Source organism: Pungitius pungitius, chromosome 1 (genome assembly GCF_949316345.1).
Source record: "Pungitius pungitius chromosome 1, fPunPun2.1, whole genome shotgun sequence".
Taxonomy (NCBI): Eukaryota; Metazoa; Chordata; class Actinopteri; order Perciformes; family Gasterosteidae; genus Pungitius; species Pungitius pungitius.
The window spans coordinates 29532581-29553301 of record NC_084900.1 but is presented as its reverse complement, the minus strand read 5'-3'; the positions used below and the strand labels follow the sequence as shown (position 1 = coordinate 29553301).

Genomic DNA, 20721 nt, shown 5'->3' with positions numbered 1-20721 from the left:
CACCCTCGGCCCTTTTTCCTACATTTCCCTTCCCCAATTATCATGTCAGAAGGTTTCCACTACATAACCACAGAGATTCCTCCTCACGGGCAAAAGAAAACAACTGATTTTCTACAGTGATCTGCATATTCTGTTTGGTTCTTTCCATTCTCTTTTCCATCCTTCCATTAAGAGACAATACCCAATTTCTCCCCGTCGTTGCTTGATGAATAATAACAAACAGCTTGATTTATCCAGCCCCTTGTCCGTTTAAAAATTCGGGAAACACATCTGTGCACACAGCAATTGTTCCCATATTATTTGAACCGTGCTTCAAAGCAGAGCAGAGCGTGATGGTTCGTTTCCTGAAAACACCCTTTTATCCAAACATTTGTCCTATTAACTAGATTGATTATACTGGACAATTGCATGGAAGCGGTAAGTGCCGTTCAGGAAGTAAGCAAACAAACAAACTTTCTTTTTCTTAACTCTTGGATGTGATTACAGGTTTGTAAGTGTTGAGTTGTTACTTGAGGTTTTCCATTAAGTACATTGGATTTGATTCATTCTTCTAAATGAATTGGGTATTTCTCTGTCCAAAGTGATGTCTAGCCAAGGTAAATTAATTAAATTAAATTCCATACACCAGCATATCATTTAGGGTCCCACTTAAATTATAGCAACAAGAAGAAGCCTGGTACTCAAATGTAGGAACCAACTCGCTGACACACACACACTGACACGATCAATCAGATCAGGAACTAGATTGACATGTAAACAAACCACAAGAGGCTCTAACTAGGCATGATGAGTAGCTATATGGAGACATGCATGCTGTAGGGAGTGCACACCTTGGGCTTAGAAGCTTATCCGCAGGGAAGACTGGTTTCATGATACACAAATGGCCATTTTGACCCAAAGCACGACACCTTTTAGGTGTTATGAGAGGCTTTTTTTAATGTGTGTGTGTGTGTGTGTGTGTGTGTGTGTGTCAACATCTGGATTGTAATCCATCTTCCGACTCCAGCCCTTGTTAGTTGAAACCTTTGAAGATGAACTCCAACCCAGATTTACTTTGCCTTGATGTTGCTCTTCCCTTTGTCAGAGGATACACCCATAATGTCAATGCTCTTTCCCACATATCTTCAAGTTGGTGTAACACTGTGTCACTCAGTCCATCTTTTGGTGTTTACACAGAAAAGTTCCATGATTCAATGAGATCTTTCTAAACAAATAGCTGCAGCTCAAATGTTCATTTAGACTCCATTGCCAGTCCTCTCATCACACAACCCTGTCCCTGAATGTTAAAAGTAGGTCCTGCGTCAAGACATGCACATAGACATGGCCAGACTGAACTTCTGCAGGAAACCTTGAGCAAAATGTATCTACTGGGCACCGATTGACCTCCTACTTCTTATTCTCTCTGTGCATTGTGTATTTACCGTCCCTTTCGCCTGCATCAATCGAATTCAGAGCACCCTGCTGACTACACACGGCAGCTTGTTTATTTTTGGCTCCGAGCACTAAAAAGCAACAATTATCCCTCTGTTGGAATACTACTTGTTTGTGTTAGTGTGATAAACGTATATTTTAGAATATGCACAATCTGGATCCAGGCACAATATCGAGGATGATGCAAGAAAGTGCCTCAACTGGTGTATGAAAAACAGATTCAACATTGAATATTCCAGACCATCATTCTGATTAGTACGCAATCATACGTAGGATGTCTTTGGCAATTTGGTTAAATATTAGCATGTAAACACGGGACACAACCCCTGCATAAATAGTGCTCTTTTACATCCACAACACGTCAATCTAAGTCTAAGTATGCTATTCCACTTTACCAAACGTAATATATTATTTAAATTAGTTTAGGCTTTGTGATTCTCATAAACTATTTTTTCACCCGCTATGCTAAGCTAAGCTAAGTCTTTACATTCATTTTTAATACAGGATAGTGAAGAGGAAGTATTTTTCCCCAAAATGCACAAAACTATACACAAGGAAGCCCCCCCCCCCACACACAAACACAGCAGGATGTTAATCAAGATTTAGTGGGTGTGTTGTCGGACCCTGTGAAAGGAAATTTTGGGGCGGGGGGCAAAACAGTCTGGACCCTGCCCATTTATCTCAGAGACCCCCAAGGCTATTCACCACATCCGCATCTCCATCTGCATATGGATCACTTCTTATACTCACGCTAATTCAAACATCCATGTACATAGAAACATGCTCCGCACACTGCGTACAGAGCGTTTACATGACACCTCGACGGGCACGATGCTCCTGAACCGTGCACTTGCTTCCACTGTGACGTCACTGGCGTCCTATTTTCTTCACAGTCCAACTGCTTTGAAGTTACGCCGCCCTCTTGCTCTAATTATTTCTCCTCATGGTGTCTGTTTTTCTTTTTGAGGAATGCAGATTATCGTTCCACTGCCTTCCATCCAACCCTTTTACATTTGGATTACAAACAATCCTGTTTTTCCTGTTCCTAACAACATTGTTCACCACAGAGAATGGATGGACAAACAAATGTGTAGCATTGGGAGGGAAATACTAGAAGCCACAAAGAGGAGAGGAAACAGATGAAAATAATGACAGGTTTGAATTCTTGACTGTTACAAATGTGTAAATACGTGTATCCCAGACCCTCGTGCAGGAAAGAACTGTTGGGTTCACGCAAATATTGATACAGGAATATCTTTGTTTGCCGATTGGCTGTGTATGAAGAATATATTCTGCTGCAGGAGGCAGGAAAATGTAGACAGAATTTTCCGGTCTCTGTTCCTAAACTGAAGATATCAAAAGGACATTTTCAACCATTTGCAGGGTTTGTGATTTCCAAAAAATGTTGATAGCTGGTTTGACAGCTGGACTCTTTGAGCAAATAAACAAGGGATCAGAAATAAGCTGAGGAGAAAAAATGTATTCATCTATTCAAATAGTATCAGGGTCGCTGAAGATCCTCCTGATGGCTCATATAATCTGACTGTCCACATGCACACATGTAGCCTCCATACCGTTAGTTCTTAAATAGAAATCTTAAATATGAAATTTACTGGGGTTAGGGTTAGGGTTACGGAGTTGGCCAGAGATTTGGATCATGTTCATCCAGCACTGTTGGTAGTATTCCTTTGTATCAATTCACCATCAATGCTTCCAGCCAGAAGATCAGCTTCCATTAACATTCATCTTGACAGTGAGAGTCGCAGGTCTGCAATTCAGCTTATTTGTATCGTCCAGCTATTAGAATGACGAAGCACACAGAGATAATAGCGGCACTCATCTTTGAAAAATGGCTATCACACTGTGACCACATGGAGATCTTGATATGATATGATGAATTTATTCACCACTACACTTAATGCTTTGAAATTTCATAACGAGATGATGTCATGGACAATCTTTCTTTTGAGTGAACATCAAGTAAACAAGATGATCATTTATAATGTCTGCACTAACAGCGGGCTGTTTGGTACTCATAGCCTTAGGTCTAGTATCTCCTGTGCTCGTTTAGGCCATAAACTTGATCCCAACAACAGTATTGTGTCATCCCACACTAATAAACATGTGTTCCCATTATCAATCTCACCACTCTAGCGAGTTTATAAAATGGAGTTCAGCATAATGCAAAACATTTAATTGGCTAGTAAAACGGCCTTCATTTTTCTCTTGGATGCAGCAGAAGGCCAAACACCTATAAACAGACTTTGTTGTGTAAAATCTGATGATTTCCTCTATAAGGACTTTCCACTGCAACTGCTGATGCTACTCATCTACAATATCATACATGCCTGGTTCATGCAATGGCCGGTTCACCTATCTACATTTTCACTTTGGCTAGCTAGCCCTGCAGATAGTTTGACATGACAGGCTGTTTGAATTATCCATCTTTTCAGATTTCTGCTGCGCCATCAACATAATGGAGCAGCATTGCAAATGTGATTATTTTTACAACGCAATCAACAGCATTGTGTTCACAGTTTTCAGTAGAAATAGGAACTTCTCAAACACCACAATCAAATTAAGTGTCACTTTCATTGCACGATGCTGGAGGCAGAGAAGAGGTACGGGCATTTCAATCTGGAGAGACTGTCACAACGCGGGGTGCGAGGGCAAGGAGGGAGGACTCAGATGCAGAGATGATGAAAAAATAAAAGGACTTTAATAGTCAAAGAACTCAAACTCAAAATGACTCCAACCAAATAGGGGAGGAAGGAGGCAAAAACAAAACAGACAAAAACACAGGGACCTGGACTTGAAAACACAGACTTGACTTACTTGACATGACACGTGAACATTCGACATGTAATGACGCCACACAAGACAAGAGACTCACAGGGCTTAAATACACAAGGGAGGTGCAGGTGATTGGACACAGGTGGAAACGATCAAGCACGGCAGACAATCACAGGGGAAGACAGGACAAGGCAGGAAGTGAAGTCACCCAGGAACACAAGAGACATGAAAACTACAAACTAAAACAGGAAGACAGACCAAACCGTGACAGAGACTTGTTGAAGTTTGAACACTGCTTCATTATACCATGCATGAATATTGATATTTCAATGTGTTTGGGGCTTGGACTCCATCCTGCCGTAGGATAGAACAGGGGCCGGGATGCTGAGCCGAGCTATATCCCCCCCCTTCGGGAGTCCAGACACTGGTGATGGTGGTAGAGAATAAGTTGCTCCAATATCCTGATGTGCCAGGTACTGCTGTAGATTGGAGGTGTCAGGGGTGGTGGCGGGTCGCCTTTGGTGCGCGCTGAAATGACAACTGACAGCAGAGAGAGAGAACAGTCTTTTAACGTTTGCCAGCCCTGATGCAATTGGTTTACGGTAACATCACCCACGTCTGGTTGGCTGGTACTACCTGACCCCGCCCCTAATCAGCTGGCCGTGTGCCCCCATGGAGAGAGGAAGCCTCCCGGGAATGGCAACGCCTGTCCAGTCTTCCTGACTGAATTTTCGCCTAAGCTTCATTTAGTGAAAACTCCCAATAAGGTGCAACCCTATACCTTCAGTAAGATGTCATCTTTTTATCTCAGTAGTCAAATAAAAATACTTTACCCATTTTCATGTGGTATAATTTTACTTGAATGATTCACATAAAGGTGAATTACATATTCCTAATAGTTAGTGAAAAGCAACGGTGACTTATGATTGTAGCAGCTTAAGGGTTTCAATAATAATGTTGGTAATAGGGCCTTTGAAAGGAATACAACTACACTTTATTGCCCAAGTAATGTAGTATATTTTCCAAGTGATGGATACACAGAAGATGAATCCCAAATCCTTTCTCAGCCTCTGTTATTTATGGGTATGCCGACGGTTAATGATTCCCTCAGATGTTTCTCAACATTTCGGTTCAAACATTGTAAGACCAGGTCCTCTTCTGTGCACTTCTTGACCTAAACATGGCCGTCTTACAGGAAGACAAATGGCTGTCGGAGGTTGATGCTAGCAGTGTTTATGACCCCTGACCTGAGTCGAACTTGGACTGAACAGTGTACTAGACTGAATGTCTGTTTTGGGATTTTATTCAGAGTATTCAAGGACTGTATATATATTTTTTTATCTAGCCAATAAGACGAAAAGCTCCTGATTGACCACATATCTGATTCAAACAACTTAACTGAAAAAGACGTAGTTATATGATTGTGCTCACCTCTCATGGTCTTTGCAGAGGACACCCCCTCTCAGGAGAAAACAACGTTCATCTATTTATTTCTCGCACAATACTTTGAGCTGGAAATAAGCCTCCACATGTAGGAGAATGTCAAACCAGAAGCCTCTGAGGAAAAGCTCGTCATGGATTAAGTTATTTTGAGGTCTCAAAAGTCTAGTGCTGCACGGCAGCTGAAGGGACGCCCTACTTGGTGATAGATGATAGTAATGGTGGGTGTTCCTGGATAAAGTTTGAATTTCCATAAACTCTGAGCCAACTATTCATTATCTCTCTGTCACACATTCAACGTGATTTTATCATCCACATAATGAATGCCTTCTCTCTTGGTGACCCCTCTCTCTTCTCTTGCTTGTCAATGGTCATTGCCACTATGTGGATTGTCGGGGTAATTTTGCTGCTTTACCCCTTTGTGACAAAACGTCCTCTAAGACCAGAGGAGCCGGGATAATCACATTAGTGTGACTCTCAGGGAGCTTACGGCCGCGCCTCCTCAGCGGTAGGACAGGACGGTTCAACTGAGGTAGACATCAGATGTGAACCTGGCTGCGCTTCGGAAGACCGCCAGGTTTTCTGACCTCATGGGACACGCCGGTCTCTGCTGGCCCGAGAATCATTGGCTTTGGTATAAACAGGCCCGAGAGTGACTGATGAGTACAGCATGCTGTCTGTGGGTGTGACGCTGCCAGGTGCTACTGAATGGGAATGATATAATACTTGTAAGATGTCAATAAAATGCAGTTTGGCATTTTTGTAGGAAAAAAGTCAGGAGGAAGGTATAATTTACTTGTTGAAATAAATGTGCTTCGATTGGCAAACATTCCCCTGCTTGCTTGGATTCTTGTGTGTGTTCAAAGTGTGTGCAGTTGAGAGTGTGCTTGCGTATGCATGAATTGACAGATTCTCACACACTGTGCACCTATGCATGCCAATTGTTGAGGTTGAGAGTCAGGGTGCTTAGACATTCAAACTAAAAGGCAGCATTTTTGTTGGTCTAACCTTCCCTGCTCTGTTTGCACACTGAGGGCGTGACCGTCCTCTGGCCAGCTGACTCAGCCAATCGGCATTCCTGGAAAGGTGGAAGTGCGCTGGCCTTTGTACTCCAACAACAAAGGAGATGGAAGGCAAGAGATAGCAAGACAAGGCAGAATTCTGAATAAACACGCTTGCACACATATATGTTAAGATACACAGATACACCATGTGCACACAGCGATGTAGCCAGTACTCAGTCACACTGTCCACCTCCCTCTCCCTGGTACCCTTCATAGGTATCTTTAACAGCCTCTCTCCACCCATGGTCCACACTCCACCCTCAGTCCTCTAGTGGACAGGCTGGTTATCCGAGTAGGAGGGGATAGTGTGAGGGAGGGGCAAGTAGGAGCCGACGGAGCTCAGATTCATATCTGCCGGTGGTGCTGCTGGAGGCACAGCACATTGCGAGAGCGCAACGTGCCGCGCAAGGACCTGGGACACGCAGGGCTATCCAACGGATTACTCTGACACACACTTCTGAACCCAGACGGAGGGAGGAGGATACACTCAGGAGCCACACGAAGGACTTAAGCAGTCCTTGCAGCACTTGTTTGTCCCAGGAAGAGCGAACACAAACTACCTGCCTTTGATGAAGACGCATTCATTCAGGAGCCAGCTGACATCACGGCGCGCGGAGGCACGTGGACTGACAGCGATGTGAATGTTTGGGAGGAATTCTGAATGCTTTGTGTGACAGAGCTGCACCACTCAACAGGATCATAAGTGAGTGCTTTCAATTTACTTTGTCGTGATGGTTGGATTTGAATACCAATACTATTGTACCTTAAGTAATATAAATGCAAATCATACAAAAATTCTAATTCTAATTGAAAACACTTTAAAACCCAGAACTGTGCAGGCAATGAAACCTGCTCACATTGTGAGGAAATTCGAAGTTTACTTATCAATCTAGGTCATCTGCATGAGTTTCTTGACAGCCCTGTATTCAGAATTTTATAAATAGTTTTAAAATATTTTCACTCATTTGTCATGCTGTCATCATCAGTATCCTTATTCTGATTAGTCTGAATGGTGCAACATTTGTACTCCTATAATAGCAGTGTTCTGCATTATTCTTGCTCTTAAAAAAAAGAAAGAAATGTTCATCATTCATAAAATTGAATGGTGTGCAGATATGGCATGACATGGCTTGCCGTTTTGGCAAGTGAATAAATTGATTGACAATTCATTAGGGAACATTTACATAAACAATTTGCAAGAAAATAAGCTCGTTCAGCTTATAGATTGATTATATTTATATTTTCTGAGTATAGTCATCTATTTATTTAAAACGATCGAATATCTCATTACGTTGATTTGACAATATAAATGAATCGCTTCAAAGCTTTTAACAAAGCTGTGGAACTCACAATAGCCTGTGTATTTGTCAGTGTGGTAACATACAGTCTGTTTTGGGTGTACTTTATAGTTATATAATATAATATATAATATTTTATGGCCACGCCTAATTGAAAATGCATGTGGCCCCCTAAGTTCTGTCCGTGGATTCCAGAAGGCACGAGGGAATCGCAGGGTTGTTCATGTGATCTGATAGCTCATGTTAAGTTAATGGGCAATAAAGGTGACGGCTCTGAATGCTTTGTTCCCTGAGTCATCGAGACAAGCACAGAACACACCAGGAGAAAAGGACACGTGTGCAAAGGCTTGACGTGCACTGACAACAAGGTGAGCGGCAACAATCTGCTCACCTTGGGGTGCTCTTTGTTTTTCTTATGTGGGTTTGTGGCATTTTTCTGCTTGCATTTGTGTGTTGTGCCCGCATTTTAGGATCCAAGACAATTAAAAGGAGATTTGTGGCCTCGGGCCATCCGTGTGTTTATGGTGCACACAAAGGTGTTTGTAAGGTGCACATTAAAATGATGTGGTAGCCCGTATCTCAGGCGGACACGGATGTGTCTTGGCAGTCCCACTAATGGCAACGAAACAATTTAAAGAAATGGCTCTTTCACGGTTTCTCTCTGAGAGTCCCTGTTGGGAGGAATGTTTTCTTCCCTTGATTGTAACCCCCATCAGAGAAAAATCATCATCGTTATCATCACTGTCAATTTAGTTTGGTCTCCAACTGGGAATCAGTTCATCGGGTAGCCGAATGTAACCCATATCAGCAGGAAACCTTCAAGCCTGTTTTCATTTCTTCTTGGAGCAATACTTTGTTTTTATTTTCTTTGGGTCACTCACAGTGTTCTGGTTAATGATACATAACAAGAACAGTCTTTATTAGTGCTGATAACAGGACTCGTGCCTCCTGCCACACAAGACCGAGATGATGTCAGTCCACCGGCTGGAGAATTTTGGAAATAAACTCATGTCCGATGTTAGTCAATACAAAAGCTCACAGTTGAAATGCGGGCAAGTAATGAGTGCATCAGCATGTGCAATGAGGTGCGCCTCCACATGATTAACATTTAATGAGTTGTTTCTGCAAGACCGCAAAGAAACAAGTGTTTACTGTTATGACTCACATGGGCTGCAGCCAGGAGGGTAGAACCTGAGTGATGCACTCAAAAAAAGAGGAATACATCATAGATACAGAGCTGTGAATTAACAAGTGCAGCAGCAACCAATTGAAATGCATGAGTATTTAGGGGGTATTTGAATCGACTCATCCAGTATATTTGCATGTGAGAGCACCAATGGGGATCTAATCTAATGATATGCAGGTCATAGCTGCCTTATGATGAAGTGCAGCATAGCCCTCCGTGTGGCACCACATGACTCACCTTTGTTGCGTGAGAATCTATTGATTGGTATGTAAATTAACTCTCCTGCCACCCCAATAAAAGCAGAAATGAATGGAGAATATCACACGTTCAGCATTATGTTTCATTTAATTTCCATCCGATAATTAGCAGATTGGACCAGGCTATTTAAATCTGGATTGCTGGTGCTAATGTCAATTCATGACAATTGGAATTGAAATCCAAAGGGAAAACATTTTTTATCCTTATTGACATGAGATGGTGCTTTGGTTTGGACAGGAGAGAAAATTGAGTCGATGGCTTATTGAGAAATGATCTTTATGGAGAAGAAATAGGAAGCAGCGCAGGTTGAAAGGGGAAATTAGCGACATGCTTGTATAAGTTTACACTGGGCTGCTAATGAGGACCGAAAGGTCCTCATTTGTCAGATTGAGTTAAACCTGGTCTAAGGCAACTACTCAGGAGACTGACATGCATGCACAAGACAGGCAAGGAAGGGAAGGATCTGTCTTTGAGTTTGGACTTTTGCACCCAGGGTACATTTATCTACCACTGATGCCACAATCATTTCATGTTAGCAACTGATTAGCTGTAAAACCTGCTTGAGTGCATACAAAAATACGAGGTATGATTTCCCTGCCAAGCAAGAGGTGTGAAGACAAAACTAAAGACATGCAATTGGTGATCGTAGTTTACATCATCACTGCAGTGGATTTTCTTCCCTTATGCTTTACTTGTGAAGCGCTTTGCTTTTGTGTTACTTGTATTTGTGTACCATTTCCGATATCCACTGCCCTCAATCTGTGCTCAACGGCACCATCACGCATCAATAATGCAACAATGACAGATGTAACATCTGGTTTGATTTTAACTGTGGCAGAATATATGTTTCAGGCCTGTCTTTTTTTAATTCCATGTCATGAAGATATTAATGTAAAACAAATAGTAATGATGCTCTTCATTTGCATAACCTTCATTTGTAAAACAAATGTTGCTAAATGCAAACATGCAGTTATTGTCTGTTAGCTTAGGACTTAAACCAGTTAAATCATCACATAAAATTATCTTATATCAAATGAGGTGTATGCTCAGCAACCTCCACACTAGGGTAGTTCTATTATTAGTCCCATGGAAAAAATAGCCAAATGCGTCATTCATTATAACAGACTATTGATTTTCGCAGCCTAAAAATGTGTCTCATGAAAAGATTTGTTACCCAGTTACTTCAGGATGGTTTCTATATCTCGGCATAGCTGGAACATGACGTAGTTCTTCAAAGGGAATGACCAAAACACGTGTTAACAGGGAGAAAAGAGGATCGAGATGCTGAAGGATGCGAACGCTGGGCAGCTATAACGTTTAGTGGCGCTCTTTAATGACCTTTTTGGGTCCTCCCTGAGGCAGTCGTCCTGTGTAGGGTAACGCGGTTGCAGGATGGAGAGGACATTAAAGAGGAAGGTTGAACACTGGCTTCTCTTTGCAGAGGAACGCAAGAGAGGAAACAACACAGTCATTAATCAAAGTAAATGCCTTAAAATAACAAGAGGAAGCTACTGCACAGTACCAACAAGTAAAAGCAATGTCTGCGGCCCAGCAAGGAGAGATGGAATCATTTGGGCTCTACAGCAACTCAATCAGACCGATAGGAAAGCTTCGCCGGGCTTTTGGTTATTAATGAGAGAACAAAGTGGAACCTACTTTCAGAGACAAGGAAAGGAATACATAAACTGCATCCAGCACAGTCCCACATTTAACCTCTCTCTGTACGCTCAGTTAAAGGACACGTAACATCAGAGCCAGAATCATTAGCTTTGCCCGAGCCTCCGGAAGTGGAGCCATTGAGCATCTCGAAGACAATCCGTCTTGACTTCTCGGATGCACGAGCAATGCAAATGAGGCTCGAGCATATAGGAAGAAAATATTTGGTGTCCTTCAGGAGTTCAGAAGCTCATTCATAATCATAACAATACTTGAATAGAGGAGTAGAAGTAAAGATGCTTTGTCTATCTGCCCCACACACGTCCTCATTAAAGGTCACACATTTGCAGGGAGTTTCTCCTACCAGTTATTAATCATTTTATTTTATTTTGAATAATTTCGTTGGGGGTATTACATTAACATTACTATAATAGTGTGGCTGCATATCTATCTCCTCCCTAAGTCATTACACCTTATGCTAAAAGGCTCTTGAAAATGTAATGTATTAAATCGGCAAATATTGGCAACATAATGAGACTTTATAGTTTGTATAAAAGGATTGCAGCAGCACAAAGACTCCTCTCATAAATTGTGCTGTAATTACAGAGAGGGGCACAAGGCTCCTGAGGCCAACACAAAGGAGATTCCTTGATGAAAAAAGGCCTCGTTGTCTGAAGCCATAATCAGAAAGGAAAAAAATAACAAACAGACATTAAGAAAGAAGATTACTTGACCCAAGGACCTTTGGACAGGACCAATATTTCATCAGACTGCTAAAAAGACACTGATCCAACGCAGATTGAAACGCGGATGCACTTTTCCTCTAAATTAGGAGAAATGGCTCGTCTCCGATTCCCTTCCTTCAAACTGTCGCTCTACTTCCATTGTGGATGCTGAGGTCCGGCTGTCCTGGCTTGGCGTCCGTTTCACCTGAACACATTCCTATTTGCAGTGCTTGACAATGTGTTCAGCCGTGTTATCTCTCACACCCAGCAGGGAGTTTGCTATTACTCACAAATTGTCCGTTGGTCCTCAGAGCAGCAGCGAGTGCAACCTTGTAATGCATTGTTAGTCATACTCAATTGCTCAATACCATGAATATAGTTTCCCTGCTATTTGCAAACTTCTCCGAGCCCCTCTTAAAGTGTAACAGTTGTATACTTAACCGCTCCTTGCACATCAGTCAAAAGATGCGTTGTCATACGACACACTCTTTGTCAAGGGACAGGACACAGCTCTCCTTAAAGTACAGTTGTCCACCGTCTCTTTCCACAACTCTATTCTTTTACCTTTTCTGTGCTGCTTTTGTTTTCCCCGCTGCCCACAGCAACTCATTGTTAAATTTTTCCTGCCGGACTTTCTTCTCTTGCCATTTATCTGAGCGAGGCGTCCCACTAGGGCCCAGGACTCTGTTTCTTAAATCGTCCTCTTATTCCGACGCACTTTCTGTTCTTTTGAGACATTTATTTATAAGCAAAGAAAAATAAACGTTAAGCTTATTGAGATCAAGAGAGAGTGTGAGAATTGGAGGAGAAAATAATGACTGGATGTATGAGAGAAAGTAAGAGGGGGGGGGGGGGTGTTGAACAAAAACAGGGGAAAGCTGGAATGTAAGGGGGTAAGCATGGGATGGGAGCGATTATGAGAGCGGAGGTGAAGGAATAAGAGTGGGGGGATGGAGGGGAAAGCTGTCAATCAACCTTGAGAAAATATTAAAAAGAAAATAAACAATTCTGGAGTTGCTTCGAATAGAACTGAAAGCTTTGAGAGATGCAAACACTGAAGACTTATTAAAACACAACAATATTTACATGGCAGCAAGATTGGGACAGCCTCTGGCTACTTTCAGTCAGATTTGATAGAATTGCCTAACAAGCTATTTATAGTCTGAAAATGGAACAGATGGACCAAAATGTGATTAAGAATGCATCTCATGTCATTAGTCAAGTATTTCAAATAAAAGGTCTTTTGGTTTAGGTTCTGAGGGATATGATCAGGAAGGCTTTCTCAGCTGACTAATCCGAGGACAACCGGAGGAAATGTAATAAAAAGCTCAGGCATGTCATTGATATGGTGATTGTTCGGTACTAAGTCACCTTTTTGTGTTTTAATAAAATCTGCGCCTGGTAAAATGTGTGCGTAGACAGTCTTGTGACCGAGCACCAGTTGGGCTCCTGGAGCCCATTTTGAGCAAGATGTTGAAAAAACGAATGCGACAACCGTTTTATTCCTTTTCACACATTTAACACGTCGCCGTCTGTCTTTCAGCGATGGGAAGCATCAGCGTGGACACGGACTGGGATGGGCTAGCCCTCTCCTCCGTGGGCGCCACGGGAACCAACAACTTCTCCTCCTCTTCTCTGTTTGTCTCGGAGCTGAGCTCCCTCAACAGTTCTCACGGCGGCGAATCGATTTTTGGGATCTTCTCTGAGAACGGTTCCACCACCACGCCTTACACCTCGCCCCAACCCAGGGTGAGGGACCTGGGCCTGGCTCGGGCAGAGATCGCAGTTCTCGGGGTGGTGCTGGCTCTCACCACCCTGGGGAATTGCCTTGTGCTGTGGGTGCTGCTCAGGAGGAGGAAGCACAATGCACCGATGCACGTGTTCATGGTCAACCTGTGTGTGGCCGACCTGGTCGTGGCCGTCTTTCAGGTCAGTTCATGGGTTACTTTTAGAACATGACGTGTAAAGTGTGAGATGTGGACCAAAGCGGTAGGCCAAACTGGAGGCAATCGGAAAAGAGGAGATGAATCCTTTGTTCTGGTGGTCCAGACAATGTCAAAGGATCTTCCAAAAATAATCTTTAAAAATACAAAATAAACTAAAGGTCTTCTTTGATGCTACATTACATGGATTGTTTTATGACTCATGCAACTCTAGCGGATTCTAATATCTGTTTTAATTGGTTGATTCCAAACTTCTCTGGATTTACTTCTCTTGGCTAGTTGCTTCTTTAACTAGGATTCATGCTGTAATGTAAAAAAAATAGGATTTATGTACTATTCAAAAAGTAGAAAGCATTAAATGTACATGAAATACAAGCATTTAGCCAAACCAGGGTGCCCCTCATGCACAGTTCACAAACATCACTCAAGTGTCACTAAGCGTGGTTGCAGAGGGTGATGCATTTAATCATTCATGATCTAAGGTGGATGCAACATTTATACAATCGCAAGCAATATGTGATGCGTGGTTTCATTTTACTTGAAGTGCTGGCCCTTAACAACCAGACATCTTGACCACCCGAGAGCGCAAATATTTATTACAACCATTTCCGGAGTACGACCTCTCGATAGATGCTCAGACGTTTCTTCTCTTGATCTGATGCTATCTGCGGGTCCGTTCTTTCATGTGACTTTTGCTTTTACACAGGCAAAAGGAAGGAAGTGGGCCTACTATAAATCAAGTAATTAAGTAAAAGGGAAAGGAAATAATACTAAAAAACTGTGCTCTGGTATATCAAAACAACTTTTCTACAGCACCGAGAGTAAATTACATTTCTTACATACACCCTTCTTTTTGTTAAAAATTCCAATCATGAACACATCTCTTGTTACTATTTTTTAAATTATTTCACTTCATGAAAACAGCTAGATTTTTTTTTTTTTTTTTATGCATAAGGCAGCAAAAAAAGGAAATGTTTTGTCTGTGTAAACATTGATATCAGCTTTAGAGTACACAAGCAATACTTTTGCTACTTGGTTGTTGGCATAAATGTATTACTTGTTATGGTCTTTTCCTGGGATTTGAATAGATAAAACAGTATCATCAGACTGGCCTTCAGACTTTCTTAAGACAACACTAGGAAAAAGCGCCGGTATTCTAAGAGCTGCTATTATAATGGTCCCTTTATCCATCTGTCTTCCCAGGTTCTTCCACAGCTGATTTGGGACATCACAGGGAGGTTTCAGGGGCCCGACATTCTGTGCCGGACCATCAAGTACTTGCAGATTGTGGGCATGTTTGCATCCCCCTACATGATCGTCGCCATGACGGTAGACCGCCACCAGGCCATCTGCTGCCCGTTGCAGGCCTACCGCGGGGGGTCGATGTCCCGCTGGAACACCCCTGTCATGGTGGCCTGGGGCTTGGCGCTTGTCCTCAGCATACCACAGGTAGGGAGCGGGTGGACGCCCGTCCCAACCAAACCTTACACAAACACGACGACACATGGGGAAATAGCGGGGTGTTCACACACTGATCTCCGTAGTAGAACTCAAGATGTCGCTCTATTTTTAGCTTGGCGAGTTCAATGCAGTTCAGGTAAATGGCAGATGAATCTGACGGTGATATCTGCGGGTGTGCTGACCACCGTCCTTCTGTGTGGCCTACCAGGTGTTCATATTCTCTCGCTCAGAAGTGAGCACTGGCGAGTTTGAGTGCTGGGGTCACTTTGCGGAGCCGTGGGGGCTGAAGGCCTACATCACCTGGATGACCGTGGCTGTCTTCGTCATCCCTGCCCTTATCATTACCATCTGTCAGGTAATACATGCCTCTCAATCTCCAGCAAGTCCACCACTAGGGGAACACGTTTGAGAGGAACATTATCCAGTAACAAATACCCGTGTGGCATTAATTACATTTTGTCCTGTCTTCATGCATTTGACAGGCGTTGTTTGGGTGGCCTGTCAGGAACTGTGGGTGGTTGTTATGTAGCATACCAAGGGTGGGTAGGCATTCTGGGCTGCCTCTCATCAGCCCTGCTGCTCTATTTAGGGAAAGATATATCCAGGGTCCTGCTATTTACCCTAATTAACACAGCGCTCGCAGAACCTCTGCTGAGGCGGCTGCTCAGAAAATCTGCCTACTCAGAACCTCCCGCCTAGAAGTGGAATATACCAGGGATCAGTCCAAAAAAGAATCCATGACCTTTTTTTTCGAATTGAGAGGCCTATTAGGACACCGTTACTGAAGTACGATGTAGTTTGTGCAGAAGGAGGTCATTCTGAAAGTTTTGCAGTGTCTAAATCAAGCCTTCATAGAGATAATGCCAAAAGTAAAAAGTGTCAGAGGAGAAACAGTTCGCAGCAACAAACCTCAAACTTAGACTAGCTACAAATATGTACACATACAGTAATACTTGATACTTAAGTTTCTCACAAAATTGTTCCTCTTTGAATTTTCTGCCTGTTAAAGACAAAAATACAAACAAGATAACATCTGAATCTGGCACATGGCAGTCAACACAGTTCTCAGGCCCTTGGGTTTTTAGGTTTATTGTTTGTCTTGTTTCACACTTTTGTCACTCTGCGAATTCTTAAAAATATTTCTTGACTTTTTAGATAAGAATCTTCAGAGAGATTCACAACAACATCTACCTTAAGTCCGAGAGGGCGGTGACGGCTGAGTTAAAGAAGAATGAGTTCTTCTTCCGCTTCCACATCTTCAAGAAGCAGGACGAGCGGACCCGGGAGAGGGAGAAGGAGAGGGGAAGGCGAGCATCCGGAGGGCGAGGTAGGAACGGCAGACGAGCACCGTTCCTAAAGGGTTTGAATAACAACCCTCACAACAACGCTCACAGCAGCCAAGTCGGAGAGTGCTACGACCGTGGATCATCTGCCATCCCGTGTGACAGCTGCCGCGGAGAACATGCGACGACGACAGCGTTGCCTGCACAACAGCAGGCACTGAGCGGCCCAGAGGGCTTGTACGCGCCCTACGAGGCAGACTCCGACTCACCCCGCTGCTCGATAGACTACACCCGCTCCCCCCCTCCAGCCTCTCCGCCCCCGAGCATCACCAAAGCCATGTCCAAGACGGTGAGAATGACCCTGGTCATTGTACTGGTCTACACTATCTGCTGGTCGCCTTTCTTCATCGTCCAGCTTTGGGCGGCGTGGGACCCCAACCCTGCAGGCCAAGGTAAGGCACACGTGTTGTTGGGCAGCGCTTATTAGACGATACCCGCCTGACTTCAAAGAGCAAAGGATCAAAATTGCTACTTTGACCTGTGAATTCTATTCAACCTCAGAAAACATTCACCAACAGAACTAGATTATAACCATTGCCACCTATTAATTAGACTTATCCTCTTTATACTATCTTTTATTATCTTGCATGTCCAAACTTTAGCGCAGCCACAAACCAAAGCCAAACAATTGGCTCCAGTTGAAAGCAACTAACTCTGATGCTGGTGTCCATCTCAGTGAGTCTTCATACCGACTGTATTCAGGACATTTAGCTCCAGCTCAGAGGTCGTTGCAGTGAATCAATACAAGGTCCCTGGATGTCAACCAGAACCCCCTGGTTGACATCCCTGGCTTCTGTACAGTGTGGCGCACCAACATCATCTGTTTTGCTTACTGGACACTTATGATGAAGCCGAGTGGAGACTTAAGGTGTGGTTTGGACGTGTGAGTTGGGATTTTAAGCAAACATATGATGCTGATCATGCAACCTGGTGTATTGTTTTGTTTAGTTTTTTCAATCAAACCGTATGGTTATTTTAACATATTTACGTTTGTTTCATACAAGAGAAAAATGTACTCTTGTTCCTGCACGCGTACCTGCGTGTTTGTGTCCTCAGCCGGAGTGGCCTTCACTATCCTGATGCTGCTGGCCAGTCTGAACTCGTGCACCAATCCGTGGATCTACACCGCTTTCTCCAGCAGCGTGTCCAGAGAGCTGCAGAATCTGCTGCAGTGTCGGTCAAAGTCGGGCCGCCGAGGCTCCCTGCCTGACGACTCCACTGCCACACACACCTCCACCACCAAGGACAGCCTGTACTGACAGAGACTGATGAGGATCGAACACGCAAAGCCACATGTTATGTACTGGTACACATGGGCCGGCTAGAAGGACGGGCCCCAGCACCACCCACAGCGTCGCAGCCTGACAATGCGGCGCGCTGACCTCTACCAGATGTTATCAACAACAAGCGACAGCTGCACCGTCAACAAGCCCTTGATCTGTAATCAACGGTCCTCTCCGCCCAAGCAGAGAGGAATGGTATCATTGAGGATGTCAACACCCTTTTATGAGAGCACGGTAGAGTATACAGTGGATGTCAGGGACAGCATCTGCAAAGCAAAATGGCCTTGAAAGTAAAGCTTTTTTTTTATAACCTCACCTGCAGTTGAGCGGAAACCTCTGCATAAATTCATATGTCCTACTCCGACAGAGCAGAAGGAATGCACAGGGTGGTTGGCTGCATTAACAGCCTTATGGCACGCCTAATGTACAAAGCAGCAGACAGGTCTGTGGGTGTAGAGACAGCAAAGCAGCAGAGGGAGAGAGCTGCATACAGACAGCAAGAGAGAGCGAGACGGAGGACAGACAGGTTACGACATGGACGTTACAGCTGGGGCAGTCCAAAGGCTGAAGTAGGAAATCAAATAATGTGAACAAACTTTGTTATCGATTGAAAGGCGGATACTTGAGGCCGAATTCACATTTGCTCAGGGAGAATCCAGTTGCAAGGAAATGGAGTGATTTGTTGGGTGGAGATTCACCCATTAGGGCGGTGCAGTTGGGTCAAAACGCTACACGAGGAGCAGAAATACTAATGCAGACAAAAACGCACTCGCACGCAAACGATCAAAGTGACAAAGGAAACAATAGAATCTAAAAAGAATGAAAATGAACAATCCATGTTTGTGCAACCAACCTGGAGCCAATTGTGTGAGTGTGCTTGTTACAAAATGTCATGCTGTTCTAAATATATAAAACAAGAACATGATAAGACGCAGGAAGGAAACAAAGACCATACCATGTACATTGATGAACTATGTAAAATATATTTATTGAATATGTAGGGCACATTAGATATCACATTTTGTGTAAGATAAATGTTGAATGTAAATCATCGGTCGTAGTAGAAAACAGTGTGATCTTACACCAAAGACTTTTTTTTAAAGCTTGACTGTAGAATAAATTGAAGTCTTAAAATGAAGCAGACATAAAGTGTAAAGAGAAACCACTGCATGTCAGTTTAACAAAAACGTTACATCAACAGTGAGAATTCTTCCAGTCAAACAAAGTGCCTGTAATGTCAGTAGCCGTTTCTAGAGGGGCCTCCCTCGCTCCGAATGGTGATGTCAGCCATGTTATTCTGAGATGGGCTCATTGGTTACACCAAGAGCCACGTGTTCTTTTATCTTATTTATTGTTGTATATTTGAAAAATACATACAAACAGACATACATGTACAATATATGTTTAAATATACTGTATATATATATATATATATATATTATTAGCTACTTGTATTGCCTTATTTTCATGTACAATTTTATATTACATTTTTGTGTGCAAAGTAATGTATTATGCCCCTCAACTGCATGAAACACTTATAATAGTAATGTTCGTTTTTTTTTAAATAAATTATGGTTGTATAAGCTACTACATGTTTTAATTTGTGTGTGTAAAATAAGATTAGAATTGTCTTTGTCAAACTATTGGTTTGCGATTAGATGTTCCAGGAAATAGGTATTTTAAAATGCTGTTTAATCCTTTTGAGCTGGTTAAGCGCATCTCTTTTTTTTTTTCTTACAACAAGGCGGTGTTTCTATCCTGCTGGACAGTACGAAGCTTTTAAGACCCAGGAGTACTCCCCTGGGTCAACAGAGGGGCTCTTTCTAATTGAACCCTTTTCCTCCTTGCGGCGGAGGCTTTGGTGCTCTGCTCACGCTCTGTGCATTTGTTCCCCAGAAGCAAGCGTTTTGATTCTGCGCCAAAACAACAGGCAGCGGAAACAATCTGCTCTGTGTATAACTTTGTACTGTCAGGACATCAATTAACTTCTCCAAAACACTTGGGCAGTTCATGTATTTTGACCTTTGACCTTTGAAAGTCAGAGGATGATTCTTTCATGAAGAATTGGGCTTATTTCAGATCAATCCATCCTTCCAGATTGAAGATATAGAGGCTATACACACACACACACACACACACACTTAAGTTCTGCATTATTCTGTCAGCACAGCCATTAGTTTAAAAGCCGCTAAATACTAATGCATCATTGCAGAAAATTTTCCATTAACTCAATCTTGTTTCCTGAAGGTAGAAGAACTATGATACCAGCCCCCTCCCTCCTGTCAGAGCATATGATAGAAGGTCCATAGGCTAGGTCAGTGCGTTTTTAATCCTGCAGAGTGTGTGTGTGTGTGTGTGTGTTTATGCTGAATGTCCTGATGCTTATGGTTTCCAAGCTGATGCAAGGATGACGTCTAAACTCAAGGTCACTTCTTCATCACAGTGGGGCCGAGCCCCGCGGCTGTGAGGGTGGGGGGGGTATAAAGGAAATAAATTACTCGTCTGTGTGACTGTCACAAGGGCAGGAAAAAAGCTAAATGTCTCCCTTCAAATCAATTTAGGGTCAGGCAAAGGAGTGCGTCCAGTCGCCCAGAAGAGTGACGGACCAAAGTGGGATTAATCAGACCTGGAGCCAGAAGCCCTGGTACACTGAGCAATGTGTCTGCATTGCTTAACTCACGAGCCAACAGACCTGATGACTGCCGATGCTGCTGAGGAGCTCATTCCAAGACACAGAGAGGCACCGACTAACAAACCAGCTAGTCTGTGCTAACGGAGCAAAAGGAAAAGGACGCAGGCAATTTGTCACTCATTTCAGCAGCAGGGAATTCACTTACATT

General features: G+C 43.1%; 1 protein-coding gene across 2 annotated transcripts; it reads left to right on the top strand.

The window, feature by feature from the left end:
- Positions 1 to 7012: 7012 nt before the first annotated feature.
- On the top strand, positions 7013 to 20232 carry LOC119223236 (vasopressin V2 receptor-like). Of its 2 annotated transcripts, XM_037480419.2 has the most exons (7): positions 7013 to 7431; positions 8321 to 8394; positions 13395 to 13780; positions 14998 to 15243; positions 15464 to 15610; positions 16411 to 16990; positions 17655 to 20232. In XM_037480419.2, the coding sequence occupies exons 3-7, from the start codon at positions 13397 to 13399 to the stop codon at positions 17855 to 17857; spliced, it is 1560 nt and encodes a 519-aa protein (XP_037336316.2). In that variant the 5' UTR covers positions 7013 to 7431; positions 8321 to 8394; positions 13395 to 13396; the 3' UTR covers positions 17858 to 20232. The 2 variants fall into 2 exon arrangements, with proteins under 2 accessions (XP_037336316.2, XP_037336315.2); XM_037480418.2 differs by lacking the exon at positions 8321 to 8394 and having other exon boundaries at positions 17655 to 20231.
- Positions 20233 to 20721: the final 489 nt, after the last annotated feature.